The 19182-nt window shown below is 36.8% G+C and overlaps 1 protein-coding gene across 1 annotated transcript in view; it reads left to right on the top strand.

Moving 5' to 3' along the window:
- Window positions 1-19182, top strand: part of ANO3 (anoctamin 3) — a 126275-nt gene that overhangs the window by 84691 nt on the left and 22402 nt on the right. The window contains exon 14 of the mRNA XM_005529077.2: window positions 5640-5700. Coding sequence (XP_005529134.1) covers window positions 5640-5700 — 61 coding nt within the window. The remainder of the gene's footprint in view (window positions 1-5639; window positions 5701-19182) is intronic.

Here is a 19182-nt window from a genome sequence, read left to right as displayed (position 1 = left end):
TTATTAAGTCTCCTGTGAGGACTTCGTGATAAAAGTTTTTGTAAAGTTTTTCCTACTTTCCTCTATAACTGTCTTATTGATCTGTTTCCTTAATTTACATTTGAATTTTTGCTCCTGCTTTGTTCTGTCAAACTAATGCAAAGATTTTATACAATGAAATATTTTGCTACAAGAAGCTATTCTTGTGAAGAAGAAGGTACTTAAATAAGCACAAGGACCTCTGTGTACATGCAGAATTTGCAGATGAGCAATGTATTTTGATGTGTGGTGTGTTCATACTGCTGGAAAAGCAGCCTTGGCTTTTATCTTTGTGTTCCTTATCCCATAGAATAAATCTGTCTCAGAAGCCTGTATTTGTAAAACATGGTTGTCTTTTTGCCATGGCATTACAAAAAAAACCTGCAGAAGTGTCAAAGAGAAAATCAATTTTGTATTAGATGTCAAAATTTCTTATAGATAGGACCAATGCTGAGTAAAACTCAACATTTCAAACTTATCTGTGCAAATATTTTTAAAAATTATTTATGTTTACTGTTTACAAATTTAGTTTTCTATTTTATAATGCAAAAGTTAAGAGGTTATTTTGTAACAACAGCAATAAATACCACTGGAAATGTTGCACTTTAAAAAAAAAGTGGTTTTTGTTTTTAAATACTACTATAACTATATAACAGAAAATAGTTCCATGAGGGGATTTTGTAAGTATTTTTAATTTTTTTTTAAACGTGTACTTTAGGTAAAAGCATTCTTAATTGAAACAGCATTATGCAAGCTATACAACCCATCCCAGAAATGCCTCTTTTTAGAAGATGATAAGTGCTGCTTCAGAAATCCACTGCAGTTGTAGCAGGAAATTAAATTATTTGAAATTGTGGCATCCCTTTATCTGTAGATCCTGTTATTTTAACATCTTCAGTTAATAAGAAGCAGGTTTTGTGTCTTATTTATATTCACACTGACATCATGTGCTTAAATCATGCAAATTTTGCATTTAATGTCTGTTATGGTTTGACACTGGCCAAATGCCAGGTACCCACAAAAGTTGTTTGCTTACCCTCTCCTACTACATTTAGACAGAGGAGAGGGAAAAAATATCAATGAAGGCTCATGAGTTAAGGACTGGGAGAAAAATACTCTAAGGGCGAAATAGATTCAAATGTAATGGTATAAAATAAATTCATTATTAACAGAGTCAAAGGAGGATAATGAGCATTAAAATAAGCCTTTAAAGCACCTTTTTTTCCCCCTCCAGCCCATCCCTCTTTTCCACCAACAGTGCTGGGAGACATCACATGAGGGGTTTTGGTCAGTTCCTCACCAAGATCATCTTCTGTTCACTCAGAGTGAGGAGTCTTCTCTCTGCTCTGCCATGGCATCCCTCCCACGGGGAAACAATCTTCCCAAAACTGTTGTGGTGTGGGTCACTCGTCCATGGGGTGCAGTCTTTTAAGGCCAGGCTGCTCTAGTTTGGAAGGAAGGGCTCTCTATCTCTGGAAGCAGGGACTCTCTCTCTCTCTATATTCGGTCTCCCACTGGATCACAGCTTTCCCTGGCATCCACCTGCTCCAGCATGAGCACTTTTCCCACAGACTGTGAGTGGATCTCTGTGTCTCCTGTGGACTTCATGCATTACAGCAGGACAGTTTGTTTCGCCATTGTCCTCACCACAGACTCCAGAGGAATCTTGGCTCCAACACTTGAAGCACCTCCTCCCTCTCCTTTTCTTCTACTGACCTTGGTGTCACTATGTGGTTTTTCCCCTCACATATCCTTACTTCCTCCTCTTCTCTGACTAGAAGAGAAATTGCTGCTTGTAGGTGCCATTGTCAACAAATTCCAGCAGAGAAGGCAAGGAGTAACCACTCACATTCCATCATCACAGGCACTCTTTTTTTTTTTGTGTCTACAATTATGGAAATTCATGTAAGCTCCCAGCGTTTCCTGCCAATGCTTTTGTTCTGAAAAACTGATCAACCTCGCATTAGAACACAGAAAACAAACAAAAAATGTCTCCTTTCAGGATTTTTCTGTTCTGGATCTCCACCAACTGGGGGAGAGAGAGAATTCTCTTTGGGAAGGACTAGGATTACCATCTGGCCATGCAAATGGCAAAGAAAACCCCCAAACAAATAAACAAAAAACAGCCAAACAAAAAAAACCCAAAAAACCCAACCCAACAAAAATAGTTTTATGAAGCTTTTTTCTAAAGGTCATCATGTAATGGCTTCACTCACTGTGATGTCTCTAAACAAAGCTTCACTCTACCTCTGTTACGAACTGCCTGGTTTCTGTCAGGGATTGTGATTCTGCTGGTTACCACCATGTTGCTCAAGTTGAGCAACAAATACCTAAATATGTGTCAGCATTCCACTGTGTTTGCACCCAAATTAGTAAATTAAAACAATTTGTAATGCTAGAAAACTACTGTCTGATTTCAAATCAATGGTATTTTCTGAAGCACTGTTAGTGCTATAAGTAAGTGGGGCTAATATATTTAAAAATAAGGGATGGGATCTGCTCTCTGGAAAAGAAAATTACATTTCCTGGTTCTTTCTTGTTCATTAGATGGAGCTTATAAGCATTTTCCTCTGGTTTTGTCATTGTGGGAACATTATTTCTCTGGCTACCTTGTACATAACCTAAGAGTTAATAAGCAAGGGAAGCTATTTGTGAATAATTTTAGGAATCAGCACGCTTATTCTGGAATAAGTGTTTTAATCCTTACTCATTCAAGTAGCTCATTGTAGAGTACATAAACATTGATTTAATTAGAAACAGTAAGTTCCTCCAATTTATATTAATTTCCCCAAATTAGTTTATGTCCTGGGACCTGCCTCATTTATGTAAGGGGTGTGTGCTCATGTTTCAGGTTATTAAACCTGCTGTCAGTGTTCTTTGTTAAATATCTGCCAAGTTTCCCTACAGAGGATCACTTTGGACAGAACTAATTAATGCTGGAAAAAAATCATACACTCCAAATGCTTTATCTGCCAAGGTTTTGCAAAGCTAGAGACAAAATACAGAAGATGCCTTTTTCCTTGTTCCTGCCCATTTCTTTCATCCCCTCCCACTTCCATTTAAAAATGCCACACTGAAGTGGTGTTTATAATTTCAGGGAAAGGCAGGTACTACCTGCCTGGAAGTTGAATGGCTGAATGATCAGGCTGTCATTTCCATCCACATTAAATGGACTCTGATCCGTGGTGATTTGCACGGTCTTGGGGCTGGTCCTGCACCCAGCACACCTTGGCCTTGACTTGGGGCAGGATGTTGATTCAGGGTGGATATGAAGGGCCTGAAATCTTATCTGATGGTGACAACATCTGCTCTGCTTAGAGGCCTTCTTGATCTTCTTGATCAGCAGAGTCTCACACCATGCATTTAGCCTTTAAGAGAGTCAAGTCTTAATTTTGTTTGTGGTGCTATAAAACTTTCATCTAAACACTATAACAAGACAGTGCCAAATCGAGAAGCAAGTATTTGTTTTCTACTCTTAGCAACATTAATTCCACTGGGTTAGGTTTGGTTAGTTGGTTCATTTTGTGTTTTCTTGGAAAGGTGCACTCTTTCCTTAGCAGAATATCCAAGATCACATCTTCACACATTAAAAAGGTTTACATTAAAACCCAATAATATTAATCTGATTTATTGAGCTGATTTTGTTCTCCTCTCATATTTTCAGTCTCATACCCATTATGTTTGCGCTTTCCTTTATGGAAGCAAAAGGAAAAAAAAAACCAAACTATATATTTGATGGACAGTTGATCCCACTGTGTTATCCTGGCAGGGAAGATATTGGATTTATTCATCTCCAATACCAAATAGTAAATTCCATTTAAGAACCTTAAAAAGATAAGAAAATAAAACCATAACTGACATGCAGATGAAATACATGTTTTTAATTAAATTCTCACAATATTATAATAATTTTACCCCATGAGAGATAAAATAGAGGAAAGAAACACAGTCTCTATTAACTTTTTCTGCATTCATACATTAGTTTTTTTAATTTCTGTGGCAGAAGTAGTAATGCCGGCCTTTTCTAGAAGAATGAAAATCTGCAGGATGAATTCTCCCTTGCAGGAGCAGATTAGGTAACCTGCCTGAGGCAGGCTGTCAGCCCCAGAATCCTGGCACACCTGTACAGAACATTCCTGCTGGCTAATATAACTTCAGGTGTCAGAGAAGGTCACAGTACAGCAAAACATATTCTGGTTACCTGCACCCTTCCATTGCCACAAGGACAATAAGCTTATTTTCATGATAAAACTTAAAAATTGGTTCTTAAGTCAGCAAGAGAGTCAGCATCAATGAAAGGAAAGTCTTTTCATTGATATTCCTTCTCAAGATATTCTCTTCTTATTTCAGGTGGTGGGAAATCACCATGAATTTTCTGTATGGTTTAGAACAATACATATCAGAGACACTTTTTCATTCCTTTTCTCTCTCTCTTCAGGTCTTCTTTTATATTCTTGTGGTGATGCTGATTTGCTCTAGTATTTTATAATGATTTGTGCTTTTAAATGCTTTTCAAATAGGAATTTGAAGCCTCTGCTCTGCATAATAATTGCCAGCAACATCTTAAACCACCTTTTTTTTAGAAGAAATGTAGGGACATTATCCCTGGATAAATTACATTGTTATAAATTGGTAATCTTAAATCTACTGAAAGGATATTGTTCTTATCAGCTTCCTAAATGGTGTTTCATATTATGGGTAGAGTATTAGAAATTTCAGATTTCTGTAATATGAGTTGTGGTGTTTTCATAAGTGAGACCTCAAATTCACCCACTCAGATGTTTAAAAGGCATGCAAAACCTAATTTTTTACTGAAACCAACACTTGTTTTCATTAAGTATGAACAAATAAATAGAACTAAGAATAAATAAATAAGCACTTTTTATTTCAATACTTTTTTTTCAATCAGTAAGCCTTAGACTTTGCAGTTGAATTGCTGTTCTGACCAAAAATCTTATAACAAAGAGTAAGATAAGGGGTAAATCTAATTAAGAAAAGAGCATTCATGGAAGAAATTAACTTCACAGTTTAGAATCATGGACACTTCTGCAGAATGATATTTAGAAACAATTTAATGTTTGTTGGAGTTTAGGTGCACAAGCCTTTTAAGAAGGAGAACGTTAACAATTTGAGAGGCTGAGGTGTATGGATAAAAAGGAATACATGCTATATTTACCTGCAGAGAAATTGCAAAATATCTAGGTAGAAGAACAAAATGGAATCAAGAGACAGTAAGTATGTACAGGGAGAAAAGTGAAGAGGTTTTTTTTAGCTCATAAAAACCTTGAAATAGAAATGGTTGAGATTAAGTTTGACCTACCATATGACAAGAATTCTGGATGAAATTTTAGCCTGCCTGGACATGGATAAAACATCTCAGTGTCTGTGAAACAAAATGACTGGTGATGCTTGAAGTGATAGTCTGGAACAGCAGATTTCAAATTATACCAGAAGTCAGAGTGTGACTGAAAACCTTGGTTGAAAAAACATGCTAATAGTACTACTTTTGAGAATGCTTGGCTTTTGGTTTCTGCCACCAGTTATGTACTCTGTGATTATTTGGAGCAAAAGATGAGCTGGCAGTATTTTTTTTTTCCTGATGTATTTATTTTTTTATTCAGGTTACACATTTGTTTGATAATGGAGGGACTGTCTTCTTTGCAATTTTCATGGCAATTTGGGGTAAGTACATTTTTACTGGTGTTTTTTTGTTTGTTTGTTTGCTTGTTTTTTGGTTTTTTTGTTTTTTTTTAAGTTCAGCTGATCCTTTTATATAATTACTTGATAAAGGGAGATTATAGCTCTTGATAAAAGTTAAAGAAGGATTACGATTTTTGCCATACAAACAAATTATTTTCATTTTCATTAACTTGAATTTCTATGCCAGTAATGGGTAATACCTTTTATGGCTAATGTAATGATTTTCTTTAGGGTCCTAAATGTCTTTAAGCCTGAATTTTATATTATTCAAGCCAAAGTCCTTTTAGAGAAAAACATGTAGATTAAGTTACTGCTCTTGAGCCAATATAAAAATCACATCTTGTAGAGGACTCTTATAGAATAAATGAGAATGGTTTCATGGGAGCACATTAGAGGAAAGTGTAGGAAAGGTTTGATGTTAAGTGCTTACTGCAATTAAGGTATTTACATTCAAATTCTTAGTCTGAATCTCTCATGTTCACACTGACATCAGGCACATCATGTTGAGAGGCTCAAAGTCAAGCAGGGGAATATCCACAGAGGACTCTGTCGAGTTACCAAGAACAGCCTTGCCTTTTGTAGAAGGTCAGTGTAATAGTGCCATAAAAGACAGATGTAATGGTTCCAGCGTGAAATTCTTGCTATAATTAGCTTTCACTGCAGCTAATAGGATTTTGCTGCTGGGAAATAGGGAAGAAGAATAGAACCAGAGACAATTGATTCTACCAATGTACATGTTTGTCTTTGTAGTTCAGTTACAGTAGTTCACATACACAGTGCTGTCTGCATTCAAACCAGGGTTTTACAGTTTTGAATGAAATGGTACACAACAGCTATATTTCTATTTCTATCTCTATCTATATCTATATCTATATATCTATATCTGTATCTATATCTATATCTATATATCTATATCTATATCTTTATATATCTATATTTATGTATTTATGATTATAACTTAAAGTGAAGTAAGAGCAAATGTCACAGATTTTGGAGGCTGGCATGGTAAAAGCAAGTAACAACGTACAAACAACATCAAATAGTTACATGGGCAACAGAAGCACATCCCCATACATGCAAAAATTATGATTGGATTGTTAAAAATCAACATGATATAATTAAAGAGCACACTTTAATTACTGGCCTCAGTGATACTTCTTCATTTACTGCTAATCTTGCTATTAATACCTTCCAATTATTAATTATTACTTTCAAAAATTCCTAAAATACCATGCATTTAATTATATGGTAACTGGTGCAGACAACACAGGTAGCTTCTTAGCATCTCTTCATCTCTATCTTCAAGTTCTCCTTCAAGAGAGTTCTTTCCATTTTCAGCTGAGGCCAAGATTCAAGTGTAAGGAAGAATTTGCTTGTATGACACTGCTTTACCACAGGGAAGGTGTTATTATATGGGCTAAGGAAGGTGAAAGCTGAGCTTTACATTTTTCTTCATTTCAAGCATCAGAGTGATATTCTCATGTAATATAGGTGAATCTGTCTCAGATTTTTCCGTCTGCTGGATACAATGCTAGAAATCAGGTTCTGGTATTGATGGGACTTACGCTGTTTTTATGACTGAACCTGAAAAGAATGGCAAAACTTCATATATGGATTGAAATCTTTAATATTTTAAATAAATACCTGTTTTTTCCATGGTCAGTGTGACTGACATAGTTTCTCTCTGGAGTGTATGTGCATGTAATTTACTCACATTGAATAAAATCTCATTGCAACATTCATAGACAGTTAGTGAGATAACTCCATTTCATCAATGTGATCCACAGTCTCACACTAACAAAAGCATTTTAGCATAGCCTGATAACAAGGACATATCACATATGTGTAGTTTTCTCTGCACTTTATTTTGTTTATTCTGTGGCTTTACAGTTGTTTCTTTTACATATTCTTTCTTTCTATTTAGACTTGTCTGGTAATTGCAAACAGATAAACTGTGCAATTATTTGCATTATACTGCCATAATTTTACTCTTTAGCTGGACAGAACTGTACCATGCTTTTTAGGATACCTATATATGTATCAGAGATAATTCTTTTCCTCTCATATCAAGTATTTCTTCTATCTAATCTGTACTGACACGTTTTAAATAATTTCTGCAGATCTAGCCTGCAATTGAAACAACAGATCTGTTTGACAGAGGAATAGAAACTTGTCACCATTTTTTCATTGATAATTATTTTAAATTGGTGTCATCTAGTCAAAGGTTAGATGTAACTCGTTTTACTCAGTAATTCCATTCTCCAGCAAACTTCAAGTAATCCAAATTAAATAATCCAAGTAAACCTAATCAATCTTATCGTATTCACTGAAGAAAGTATTACAAATTAACCCAAATTCCCCAAATTTACATTTGGGAAAATAATGACCTGTGTCGTTTATCAGATAGAAATTATATTTGGATAGAATAGTTTCACTTGAAAGTAGTTAAATTGAGGATGTTTTTTTTGTATCGATACTAAAATATCATTGTAATCCTAGTCAAATTTTCTCTGTTAAATTGTTGACCAAAGTTACACAAAGCAGAATCTTACCTGCTTGCTATTTCTGTACATTTAATTTCTAAGAAAGCAAGTATAATATTCTTCCAGGAAAACCAGAAGTTGATAATTTAATTACAAAGTAGGTGAGTGATGCTCTGCTACTGAGCCCTGCCTGTTGTATCTTGGTGCATCTTGTGACTTTTCCTTGCTTTTCAAGACATTGTTTACACAGTGATGGCTGTAAGGTAACAACTGTCAGCTTGTTTTGGAAGAAATGAGAGGGTGTAGATAGCAGGCAAGAATATAAGTGGGGTGGTGTGATGTCAGCCATTGGAATGCCACTAGATGGGCACTCTGCATTGTCTTCCCCTATCTTGTCTGCTGTGCTGGTTTTGCCATCTGATGCGCCTCTGAAACTCATGGTTTCAACATATGGTTCCAGGGAGTTGTCTTAGTGAAGAACTGAAGTAATAACACAATAATTTTTTATACATGGCTTGAAAAATTTGAATCACTCTACTGAGTACCTCATGGTTTAATTCAGCATCCCTCACATGCAAGTCCAGTTAACTGCTTTCTGACATATGGGAGAGCAGAAGATGAGGGCCCTGATTCATGATTTTCTGATGATAACTCATGTCCCTCAAATTTCATAAAACTTTTCTTCAGAGTATTCATTTTTTTTCTTGGAACTGAAGTTGCTCTCCAACTCTCCTTCCTTTTCAGTCAACGTTATCTAAAAATCAGGTACATTGTAATTATTAGCTATGTATTAACTGTGATGGGAAACATGAAAGTCTTATGATCCTTAATTCTTAGTACAAACTGTACTTTCAGTCCTGTGTTAAAATCTTGAAAGCTAATTAATGCAAAAAAATTACTGTGCCTTCTAATCTTTTATTTTTCTGAAGACCTGATTCAGAAGAGCAGGATAGAAAAGTGCCATGACAGTTTTATGTTCCATTGTTTTCCCACGCATACTTAACATGGTAATTAAATGCACAATGAATAATTCCTTTGGGAGTGTTTATAACAAGTCATCTTTGGTCACAAAAGTTTCTGAACTTTAATAAATTTATGTGCTATATGTTTTAAACATAATTTCTACACATATGCTTTGAAGGTCCATTCAAGTAATAGGTAATAGCTGTTACCTGATAGATAGATCATGCCTGTCACTAGGTTCTCCCACTCTGGGAAGTGTTAAATAATGAATTAAAGAGTAAATAATTTGAAAAAGACATGTTTTATTGGGGGTGAGCTTTAGTTTTAGTCTGTACTAGGTTGCTTGTAAGTTCACATGCCTTATAAAGCCTCCAGTTTGATTTAAAAAAACTGTTTTATTTCAGCATTATAATTTTATTAAACCAGTTGCACGTTAGTTAGATCATTACCTTCATTGGCATCTTTTGGATTAGGTAACGTAGTAGAAGGGTTGCTGGAATTATGATTTAGCTTTGTTGTTTGCTGAGTGGGGGTTGAAATTTGGGGTAGGACTGTCCTGCTTCACCATGGGTGATGTCAGAATGACGCTGATGGGAGCAACATGGTGGGTTTGATTGAAGAGTTATCACTGGGAAGCACTAAAACCCCAAGAGTTCTGTAGATGACTGTGGAATGCCTTGGTGTCACTGGAAGTAGATGTAGATGCAGCACTTCTGGTCACTTCAGAAAATTCACCTGTTGTTCTAAATGTTGCTAAAGGCTTTGGGCTTCTGTGGATGTTTGTGGCTGAGTTATTTATTCTATGTTTTTGACACATTTGAAGAGAAGGTGGTGCCACCAGAGGACCTCAGGAATATGGGATTGGGATCATCCAGTTTTTAACTCCAACATATGACACCACAGTAAATTCTATAATAAGTTATTCTTCAGAATCATTAATTAGTTGGATGTCCATGTATGTGGGTACTTCACCAGCTGAAGGAAGGAGATTTATAGCTGGAAAAAGTAACTTTATTTTGTCTTCAAGCCTCTCCTACTTTTTATGCTTTTTCCTATGGGTGGTTTTTTAGAGGGTTTGTCTTTTGTTTTTTGTTTTAAGATTTTTTTCTTTTGGGGTGGGAGGCAGAGAGAATAAGGGCTGTTCTTTTAAATTTGTTAGTTTGTATTTTTTTATTTAGCTGTGTATTTTCCCCACCTTGGCTTCTTTGTATATAACACCATTAATGGCAGTGTGAAGAGCACATACCGTGACGGTAGGTAGGAGTCAGCTATGGGTAGTGCTCTATCAATGGCTAATTAAATATCACATCAAGGTATCTCATTGCACCTTTATTCTTATTTATTTTGTGCTTTGAAGGTGGCACCATTACTTCCAACACATGTGCTTATACAATGTCATTTAATCTATTTTTTAATGTATATTCCATTTCTCCACATTGCTTATTTCCCAAGATCAGTTCTATGGTGAAGGACCTATGCTTGGAAAACATTTGTAACTTTGTTCAAAAAAAAGAAAAGAGAGAGCTTTTGCTTATCAGTTAAACTCAGGATAAAAACTTTCATCCCAAACAAGCAAGCCAAAGAAAACCATGTTGAAGTTAAATTATCAGCTTCAGTTGTGTTTACACAACTATGAACAGTAGCCCTCCAGAGGACTATTAAATGCTGTATTGTCTGAATATTAGATTTTGATTCATTAGTAGAAATAACTGGGAAAAAAAACCACAAAACCTTGAGGGGAAAAACCCAAAGTTTTCAAAACACATGCTTTCATTTTAATAGTAGTATTGTTTCAATTCAGTATTGTGTTCTTTACATGATTGTATTAATAGTCATATTAGTAAACAACATGTCTTTGGTCAAATTGCTTATTATCCTTTCACTGTAATTAAACTACTTAAGGAAATTATGCTCCATTCACACTGACTATAATTTTAATTCCTAGAGCAGTGTACAAAGGAGTCAGTATCCTTGCTGAACCAATTCTTTGTCATTTTTTGTGATAGTCTTAACTTGTGTAATCTTTGTGGAGAACCACTGAGAACAAAACTCCTTGCTTTGAATGTTATTGTAGTTTTCAGGCTGTGTTGAACTGCTTCCTTTTGCAATACTTAACTCTTATTTCTCTAGTGTTGCATCAATGTTCATATATTTTAGAAAAATGCTGAAGTTCTTCAAGGACAGTCATTGCCTTTAGGGCTTAATATGCAAGCAGTGCTAACATACAGATTAGCCAAATTTGTAGAAGAACCCAAAATGTACATTTACTGGCTGAGTAAGTATTGAAGGAAGCTATGAGTTATTAATTATATCATGTAGATTATTAATGTGAAAAAAACCAAAACAGATTGTGCTATTTGGTTCCCTGATATTCACATTCCTCAGTACCAGCTCAGTGAAAATCAGTGCAACAGGTATAGCCTGAAGTGAGTGGAACTGACATTGACATGGGATTAGGCTGCACTTCAATTTTTTTTTTTAATCTTTTTTTTCTTTGTCAAGAAAAAGGAGGTTTTTACATAGGATGGTCACCATCATGTTTCTTCAGTGGGTTTTGCACTCTGCATTTTTTTTCTGTGTTGCTTGAGATGCTCACATTACATCTGAGACCTGTGCCAGCTGAGAAGAAAATATAAAAAAGTCAGTTACAGGAGGGGGAAAAATTGAAATTTCTCCTTCAGTGTATGGGTTTATGAAGAGATTGGAGTGGCCTTTATTTAAGGTCACCAGGATGTGAATTGAATTTCCCATAAAAATGGCCTTCCAGTGTGAACCTGAGTATGTAAAAATAGATTTTTAGCATGATGAAATAATTGCAACATTTCCTAACCACAACCATCACCAGTGATGGGCATAATGTCTACAAAACCTCTGCAATTAAGAAGAAAATATTAATTTCAACTTCTTTTTATGGATAGATAATACAGTCTTTAGAACTACAAGTTCAAATTACATTCTTTTGCATGCCATTAAATTGAATCTTTCACTGTTTCCCTATCTTAGAAAGTAATTTATGGAGTAAATGGTGATGTGATTAACAATTATTACAATTAATAAATTATAACAAGTTATTAATGGGACTTTTTTGACCTGAGATAACATGTTCATATTTGCAGAATTTTCAGACTTAACTAAAGCCTCATTTTCTACCTTTTAATCAATGAACAAAAAATAGACAGAACATTTAAAGTAATAGATAGACTATTTAACTTCTAGAATTCACAAAGAAATTATTACAAATGATGGTCCCAGATACATACTGGATGTTTGATTGTGTGGATCTTTGCTCTAAAATTCAGATTGCTCTCCAAAAATGACATTCTTCTAAATTTAATGAGTAATAAACATTACATATTTAGGCCTAAATATATTTTGATTTTTGCTCTGGGAAAAAAATAGTGTTTAAGTTTTTAGTAAATTACAAAGAGGAATATAAATATGAATTGTAGTCTATAATTCATTTTTTACCCTCTGTTTCCTATCTAGCAACTTGACAAATATAAGGGCACTGGCCTAGGTTTTGAAGTGTGTTTCCTGTCAGTTTTTGGTAGCACTAAACTCAACAGAGGCAGTAACAAAGCAGATTCTAGCAGAAGTTTGCTATAAAGTGTCATATACAGAATACTTCACCACCAGCATCACCCCTCACCAAAATTGAATATGGCTCTGAACTTACTCTGAGAGAAATTCTATACTTGCTTGATAAGGAGCAGAAATACCCACTAAAGAAAATAATTAGTTGGAGGGAAATACTGCCATTGCTTATGGTTGCTACTTCTCTACTTTAATATTTGAATCACAAAATGGTTTGGGGTTTTTTTTTCAATTATTTTCTCAGAAATACACTCTAAGTCGAATTCAACTGCACAACTATTAATTTTTAAAAAGATAGCTTCTTCTTATTGCAGTTTCCTACAGTACACTTGGGGAGATGAGAATTGGTAAAGGCCTGTATTCCACAAAATAAAGCAGCAGCAGAAACTTCAATCAAGAAAAGTATGCTGCTGGAAATGGATCTGATCCTATCTCCAAATATGTTCACCATTGTGATAATTTAAGAAAACAATGTAAATCCAAATTTTCTGAGTTTATCAGATATCATTAATTTTTACTTTTGAAAATATAAACAGCTAGGGGTCTAAATGTTACAACTCTTACTCCTCTCTTGAGATCTTATATTCAAAAATAGTGGATTAAATTAGGAATGAAAAAGTCAGGCATATCATATAGAACTTCATATGCTCATCCAGTCAGCTCATGACTTTTTTCATTCTTTAATCCTTTATGTATATTTATTCTAGGCTGGTTTGTGGTGAAGAGAGACTCAGAAATGTTTCAGTATTGTGTGACTATTTGAGTGGAATGCCATGATGTTGTCATCTGTTTCCACTTTAAATTTTTAAGGAATCAAGTGCAAATACCTTTGAATAACTTATCCTTGAGGTAAGCGTAGAGGATATGGTATCTACAGGAAGTCTTTATATAGAAGCAACTGGTAGTGTTTTTTGAAAGTACTTCATGGACAAGTGGAAGTTCTTCTGTGAGATGGACTAAGTTCTTCCAGTTCTGATATCCCTTTGGGGGCAAATAAATTGTTTATTGGCATGAGGTGGGGTGGTCTGTGACAGGAGGGAGGACAGAGTTGGATGCTGTGGGTTTGGTTTTCTGATTTTTGGTTTATTTCTTTGGAATATAAGACTCTCTTCAGTGTGTATCAGCTAGATTCTAATTCACATTTATTGCTGTGTCTGTGGGGACATCTATCTAATAGATTGTCCATGAGATGTGAAAGCAGGCACCATTAATTTATGTCCAGAACTTTCACAGCAATAATCAAATGAGATGTCATGTATTGGGGTCAATAGTATTCACACCATCATGCATACCTGGTGCTGATAAACCTTTCTGAGAGTTTTTAAAAATAAAGGTGGTTTGAATTGCTGTATAATATCCGAAAACATCAAGATCTTAAATATATAATCTGAAATCCAGTTCAAGTGTATCTGTTGAAGTGGTATGAAAGTCATACCCCTCTATTGTTATCCTGGACCTCAGCATTGGCTTTAGGAAGGTGTCCTTGCTCTCTTTTTTGTTTGTTAGCAGCTTAACTCATCTCTTATTATCAGGATTTTGCGAGAGACACGGGACCACTTAAAGACATTTTAAAGTATGTTTTATTATTCTTCTTTTATGGTTTCATGAAGGAGTAAGTGCTTCTTCACATTATTTACCAGATGTTCTTGGTCAGTGGTCACAAGACTGTAGATCACAAGATCTTTTAAAGGTTAATTAGCCAATAAACTAATGCCACAAAAGAATGTTTCTACTTTTACACCAGTAGTTAATTATTTTGTTTTATATGTCCTTGCTGCAGTGCAGACATTCTGAACCAATCATATAATGACACACAAAACTACTTGTTATACCTTAAACTTCTTGTTGCCTTTATAACTACTTCTATATCTTAACTTTAAAACCTTAAAACTTCCTACTACTTAGCTTAATGTCTTCTCTATCTAAACTCACATTCTTATGATTCTAAGCCTGGAAGCTTTCTCCAAGACCTTAAATCAAACCCTGTGTCCATGTCTATATCTAAGCTTGCATTTACAAGATTTTGAGAACTTTCTGTGCTTGGAATTCCCACATATTTGGAAAGTAAAATCTATTTACCTCAGTGACTTAACACCTGGTGGAAGATGTTTGTGACTCAGTTCTTGGCTATGAGTTGTACCCCTGCAGTGTGGTGCTTGAAGTCTGGTGCTGAGTGCTGTCCCACTGTTCCTGGGAGGCAAAACCTCCAGCAGTGAGACCAGGTAGGATCAGATTTGGAGCTGTTGCCCTATGGAGGCAAGGTGGTTCAGTGTTCTCCAGGAGGGTAAAAGCTATAAAAAAGCTAAAAGCTAAGCTATACTTCAGCTGGTATTTTTTAAGTGGCAGTTTTAACCCTGAAGAATACAACAACCCTGTGGAGAGCTACAGGCTTGGGGAAAAGTGGCTGGAAAACTGCCCAGTGGAAAAGGCTTGGGGGGTGCCAGTTGATAGCTGGCTGAACATGGGCCAACAGCCTGCCCAAGTGATCAAGAGGGCCTGTGGCATTCCTGTCTTTTGTCAGAAAGACAAAAGTCCTCCTGTGGCCAGCAGGACTAGGGCAATGACTATCCCCCTGTACTAAGCACTGGTGAGGCTGCACCTGAAATCACATGTTCAGTTTTGGGCTGCTTACTACAAGAGAGACTTTGAGGTGCTGGAGTGCGTCCAGAGAACACAGTGGAGCTGAGGAGGGGTGTGTAGCACCAGGATGGTGAAAAGCAGCTGAGGAAGCTGGAGGTGTTTAGCCTGGAGATAAAAAGGCTTGGAGGGCACCTTATTGCTCTCTATAACTACCTAACAGAAGGAGGTTGTAGCAAGGTGGATGTCAGTCTCTTCTCCTGAGCAGAAAATGACAGGATGACAGGAGATGGCCTCAAGTTGTACCTGGGTAGGTTTAGATTGGATATTAGGAAAAATTTCTTCACAAGAAGTGTTATCTTGACAGTGGAGGTATGACTGACACCAAAGAAGGCTTGAAGCATCAGCACTTCATTGTTCTTTAGTACAACCTTTTGTAGTATTCATCTTACATGTATTTACACCTGTGTGCTCTCTCTATCCTTTTGTGATTGGTCAGTACACCACAGCACTCCATATTTCATTGTCATCAATATTGTTCACCTGTCTTGCACAGTTGCAGCCCATTAGGGATGAGTTCAGCCACAGCCCCATTCCCAGTCATCTCAAACTGTGTGCCCACGTTGTCTGGCATTGGAATGGGCCACTCAGGGAAACGGTGGAGTCACCATTCCTGGACACCTTTAAAACATGTAGATGTGATACTTATGGACTTGGTTTAGTGGTGGATTTAGCAGTGCTGCATTAACAGTTGGACTTGATGTCTAAGAGGTCTTTTCCAAGGTAAATAATACCAGGATTTTTGATCTTCATCAGTATGAGTACTGGCAGTGTAAGTGCCATAAAGATAACTTAAATAAGAAACCTTTGGATGTGTACAATGGGAGGAATTGCAGACTGTATTGCAGATCATTGAATAAATCACTAAATGAGTGATCTTTACTGCAGTTCTGGGCAAAACAAAAGGAAGTACAATATGTGTATTGAGATTTAAAATTCTGAACTGCAGTGTGCTTGGGGAAAAGCAGGGGAGGCACCAGATAATTTCTTCTGTGGGAAACTGGAGGCTTGTGTGTTCCCTATAAATAACTCTGAAACCTTGAAGAAGAGAGAAAATCTGCCAAAAGCAATGGTAGAACATGCATGGTCTCATCTTGATGTGCAAATGGTTGGCTTAGTCATGCATGTCTTATTTTTTTAGAGAAATTGATAAAAATCAAGGCTTACAATTTTCAGAGTGTGGAGATCAGGATAAGAGATGATTGAGTAAGAAGTTCCTATTAACCAGAACTGGAGGGGATTACGTGGAGAGCAATTTAAGATGGATGGTGTGTTTTTTGTTTGCCAATCTGAGTCACAGCACCAAGTAATGTAGTGGGTTGAGTACTGGCCAAATGCCAGTGCACGTACTAAAATTACTCATTTTTTGCTGTGAGATAAGAATTAGAAGAAGAGCAAAGTAGATTCAAAACTTTAAAGAGTGTAAAGAATGCTTTATTAACAGAACTAAAAGAAGAAGAATAAGTATCAGAATAAACTTTCACAATATTTCTCTTCCCCCCACTTCTTTTCTTTCCCACTAACAATGTGAAGAGAGAAAACTTGGTATTTTCCATGAGTTTACCACTTTAAAATAAATATTTTCTTCAGTTCACTTAGGGAGAGGAGTTTCTTCTGTCATGCTATGGAGACTTTTCACAAGAAACAGTTATTTCATGGTTTTAATTTCCACAGATAGGAGCCACCTGGAAATCTGCAATCGTGAAGTCCCTCCCATGATTGGTAGTCTTCCTACAACTACCACCATGGGTCATCTCAGCTTATTGGGGTGCAACTTTAAGGATGAGCCATTTTAGTATAAAAGCAAAAGTTCTTTTCATCCATCTCTGGGATCATCTTCATCTCTGGGAACAGAGATCCTCTTCTATCCCTGGTGTAAGGTTTCTCATTTCTCTCATCTCTCTCTGTTCAGGCTTCTCATTAGATCAGTTACTTCAGCATCTGTTTGCTTCAGCATGGATGCCTCTGCTCACAGCTGTGGTTCTAATGTTACATCCCCACAAATGCATTTCAGGAATTACAGGGAAAATAGTTGATATACCAATTATGTCTTCACCATAGCCTTACAGGAGAATTTGATCCCAAGGTTAAGGCATCTCTTCGTTCTCCTCCCATCTGGGATTTGACTTTTTTTCACTGACTTTGGTGTCTCTATGTTGTTTTCTTGACGTGTCTTCACCCTTCCCTTTTCTCTTACTCAAGAGAGGATTGATGTCTGTAAGTTTATTGTGTGTACTGAAAGAAGTAATATCTCGCCTGGGCCTGCTGATGGTTGTGTGATCCGTGCTGGGCAGCAGCTGGAGCGATCGCAGTGTAGGATTTCAGGCCACGATTTCAGGCCATGCTGGAGGGTCTGTGCCAGGATCTCAGGGGCTGGGCCAGAATGGCAGTGGCTGTTTTGGCAGCATGGCTGTTTTCCAGCCCCTGCTGCATTTAATTCTAGCTGCAGGACTACTTTTCTGGGTGGGCTGCAGAGCCACCTCTGGGTTTAGCAGTGTGATTTCCCGTGGCAGGATGGCTCGGTGGCTTGTTGCCACAGCAGGGCTCGCCTCAGCGCCACCAAAGTCGAGCAGAGCTGGCCTGGCCCACGGCTGAGATTCTGCTTCCAGTGAATTCTGCCAGCCGTGGCTGGAATTCACTGGAAGCAGAATCTCAGCTGCACCACGCCACAGGCCAACCTGGCCAGGCCACAGGCGGGCACCCAGTTACCTGTCCAAAAACCAGAAGCAAGAGAGTTTTTTTCCAGGCTTTGTTAGTTTTTAAATGTGATTTCACAGAGGCGTGTTCAGCTTTCTAAAGTGATTTAAAAGGGTGTCAGTATTCAAAACTAGCCAGCTGATTGGATTTGTCAGGTCTGAAGGAGGCTGACAAGGTTTTTACAAAGAATCATTTCCCTAGTTGATGGATTTTCTCCTTAACTAAAACCAAGCTATGTTAAACCACAACAGTTGGTATTAGTGGTGTTGTCACCGAAACTGCAGGAAAAACAAAAACCCTTCAACAACATTTTTAATTTGGCGTCTCACTGCGTTCCTTTATTGTCTGGCCAGGATGTACCACAGAAATCATCTCATCCACACCTAGCCCAGGTGTGCAGAGAGAATCATTCCATGACACATAGTTTTTATGATTTTTCAGGTCTTTTATGCAGTCAAAACTCATGGAAAGGAATTGTGTCGGTGTTCATTGGTTCCAAGTTTCTTCGTTCTTAGTATTTGGTTTCCTATTGGATATGGATTTCTTTGCTTCTGATGTTAATTAGATCTTCATTTCTTGATTTTCTTACCAGTCTTTCCTGGAAGAGATGTCTCCAACTCTGCCAGAGGCAGAGTCTGGGGTAGATGTTGGTAGATGACCACTGATATTCTGTTGATGTTCTGTCAATGGCTTTGTCTCTTTGGAGCTACTCCCATTTCTGTTGAAATGCAAAGTGCATCAGGCCTCACCTAGAGATACAAGGAAGGAATCTTCAGTTTCCTTCCCCCAGAGCAAATGTGAACACACTTGGCTAAGGTTATGTAAGAAATTTTTAAACTGGTGTGTTTTCCAACAGTGTGATGCAGTAAAGTAAGTCAGGCTTCAGGAAGAATCTTTCTGTAGAATTGGACATATACTGGACTTTCAAAATTCTGGTGTTTTTTTCACTGTTATTTAAACTAGAACTTTACACCACAGCAGAAGTTTTGTGACTTGCTTTTCTTCCAAAATGCAAGGATTTTATATACCTTTAGCTTTTTTCTCAGTAGCCCTGTAGCACAGCAAAATTATCATGAATTCTCTTCCACTG

Source organism: Pseudopodoces humilis, chromosome 7 (assembly GCF_049639895.1).
Source record: "Pseudopodoces humilis isolate 2021_Gansu_Grassland_sample_001 chromosome 7, ASM4963989v1, whole genome shotgun sequence".
In the NCBI taxonomy this organism is placed as follows: Eukaryota; Metazoa; Chordata; class Aves; order Passeriformes; family Paridae; genus Pseudopodoces; species Pseudopodoces humilis.
Note: the sequence above shows the minus strand (reverse complement) of the source record. Positions and strands in the feature narration are given on the sequence as shown.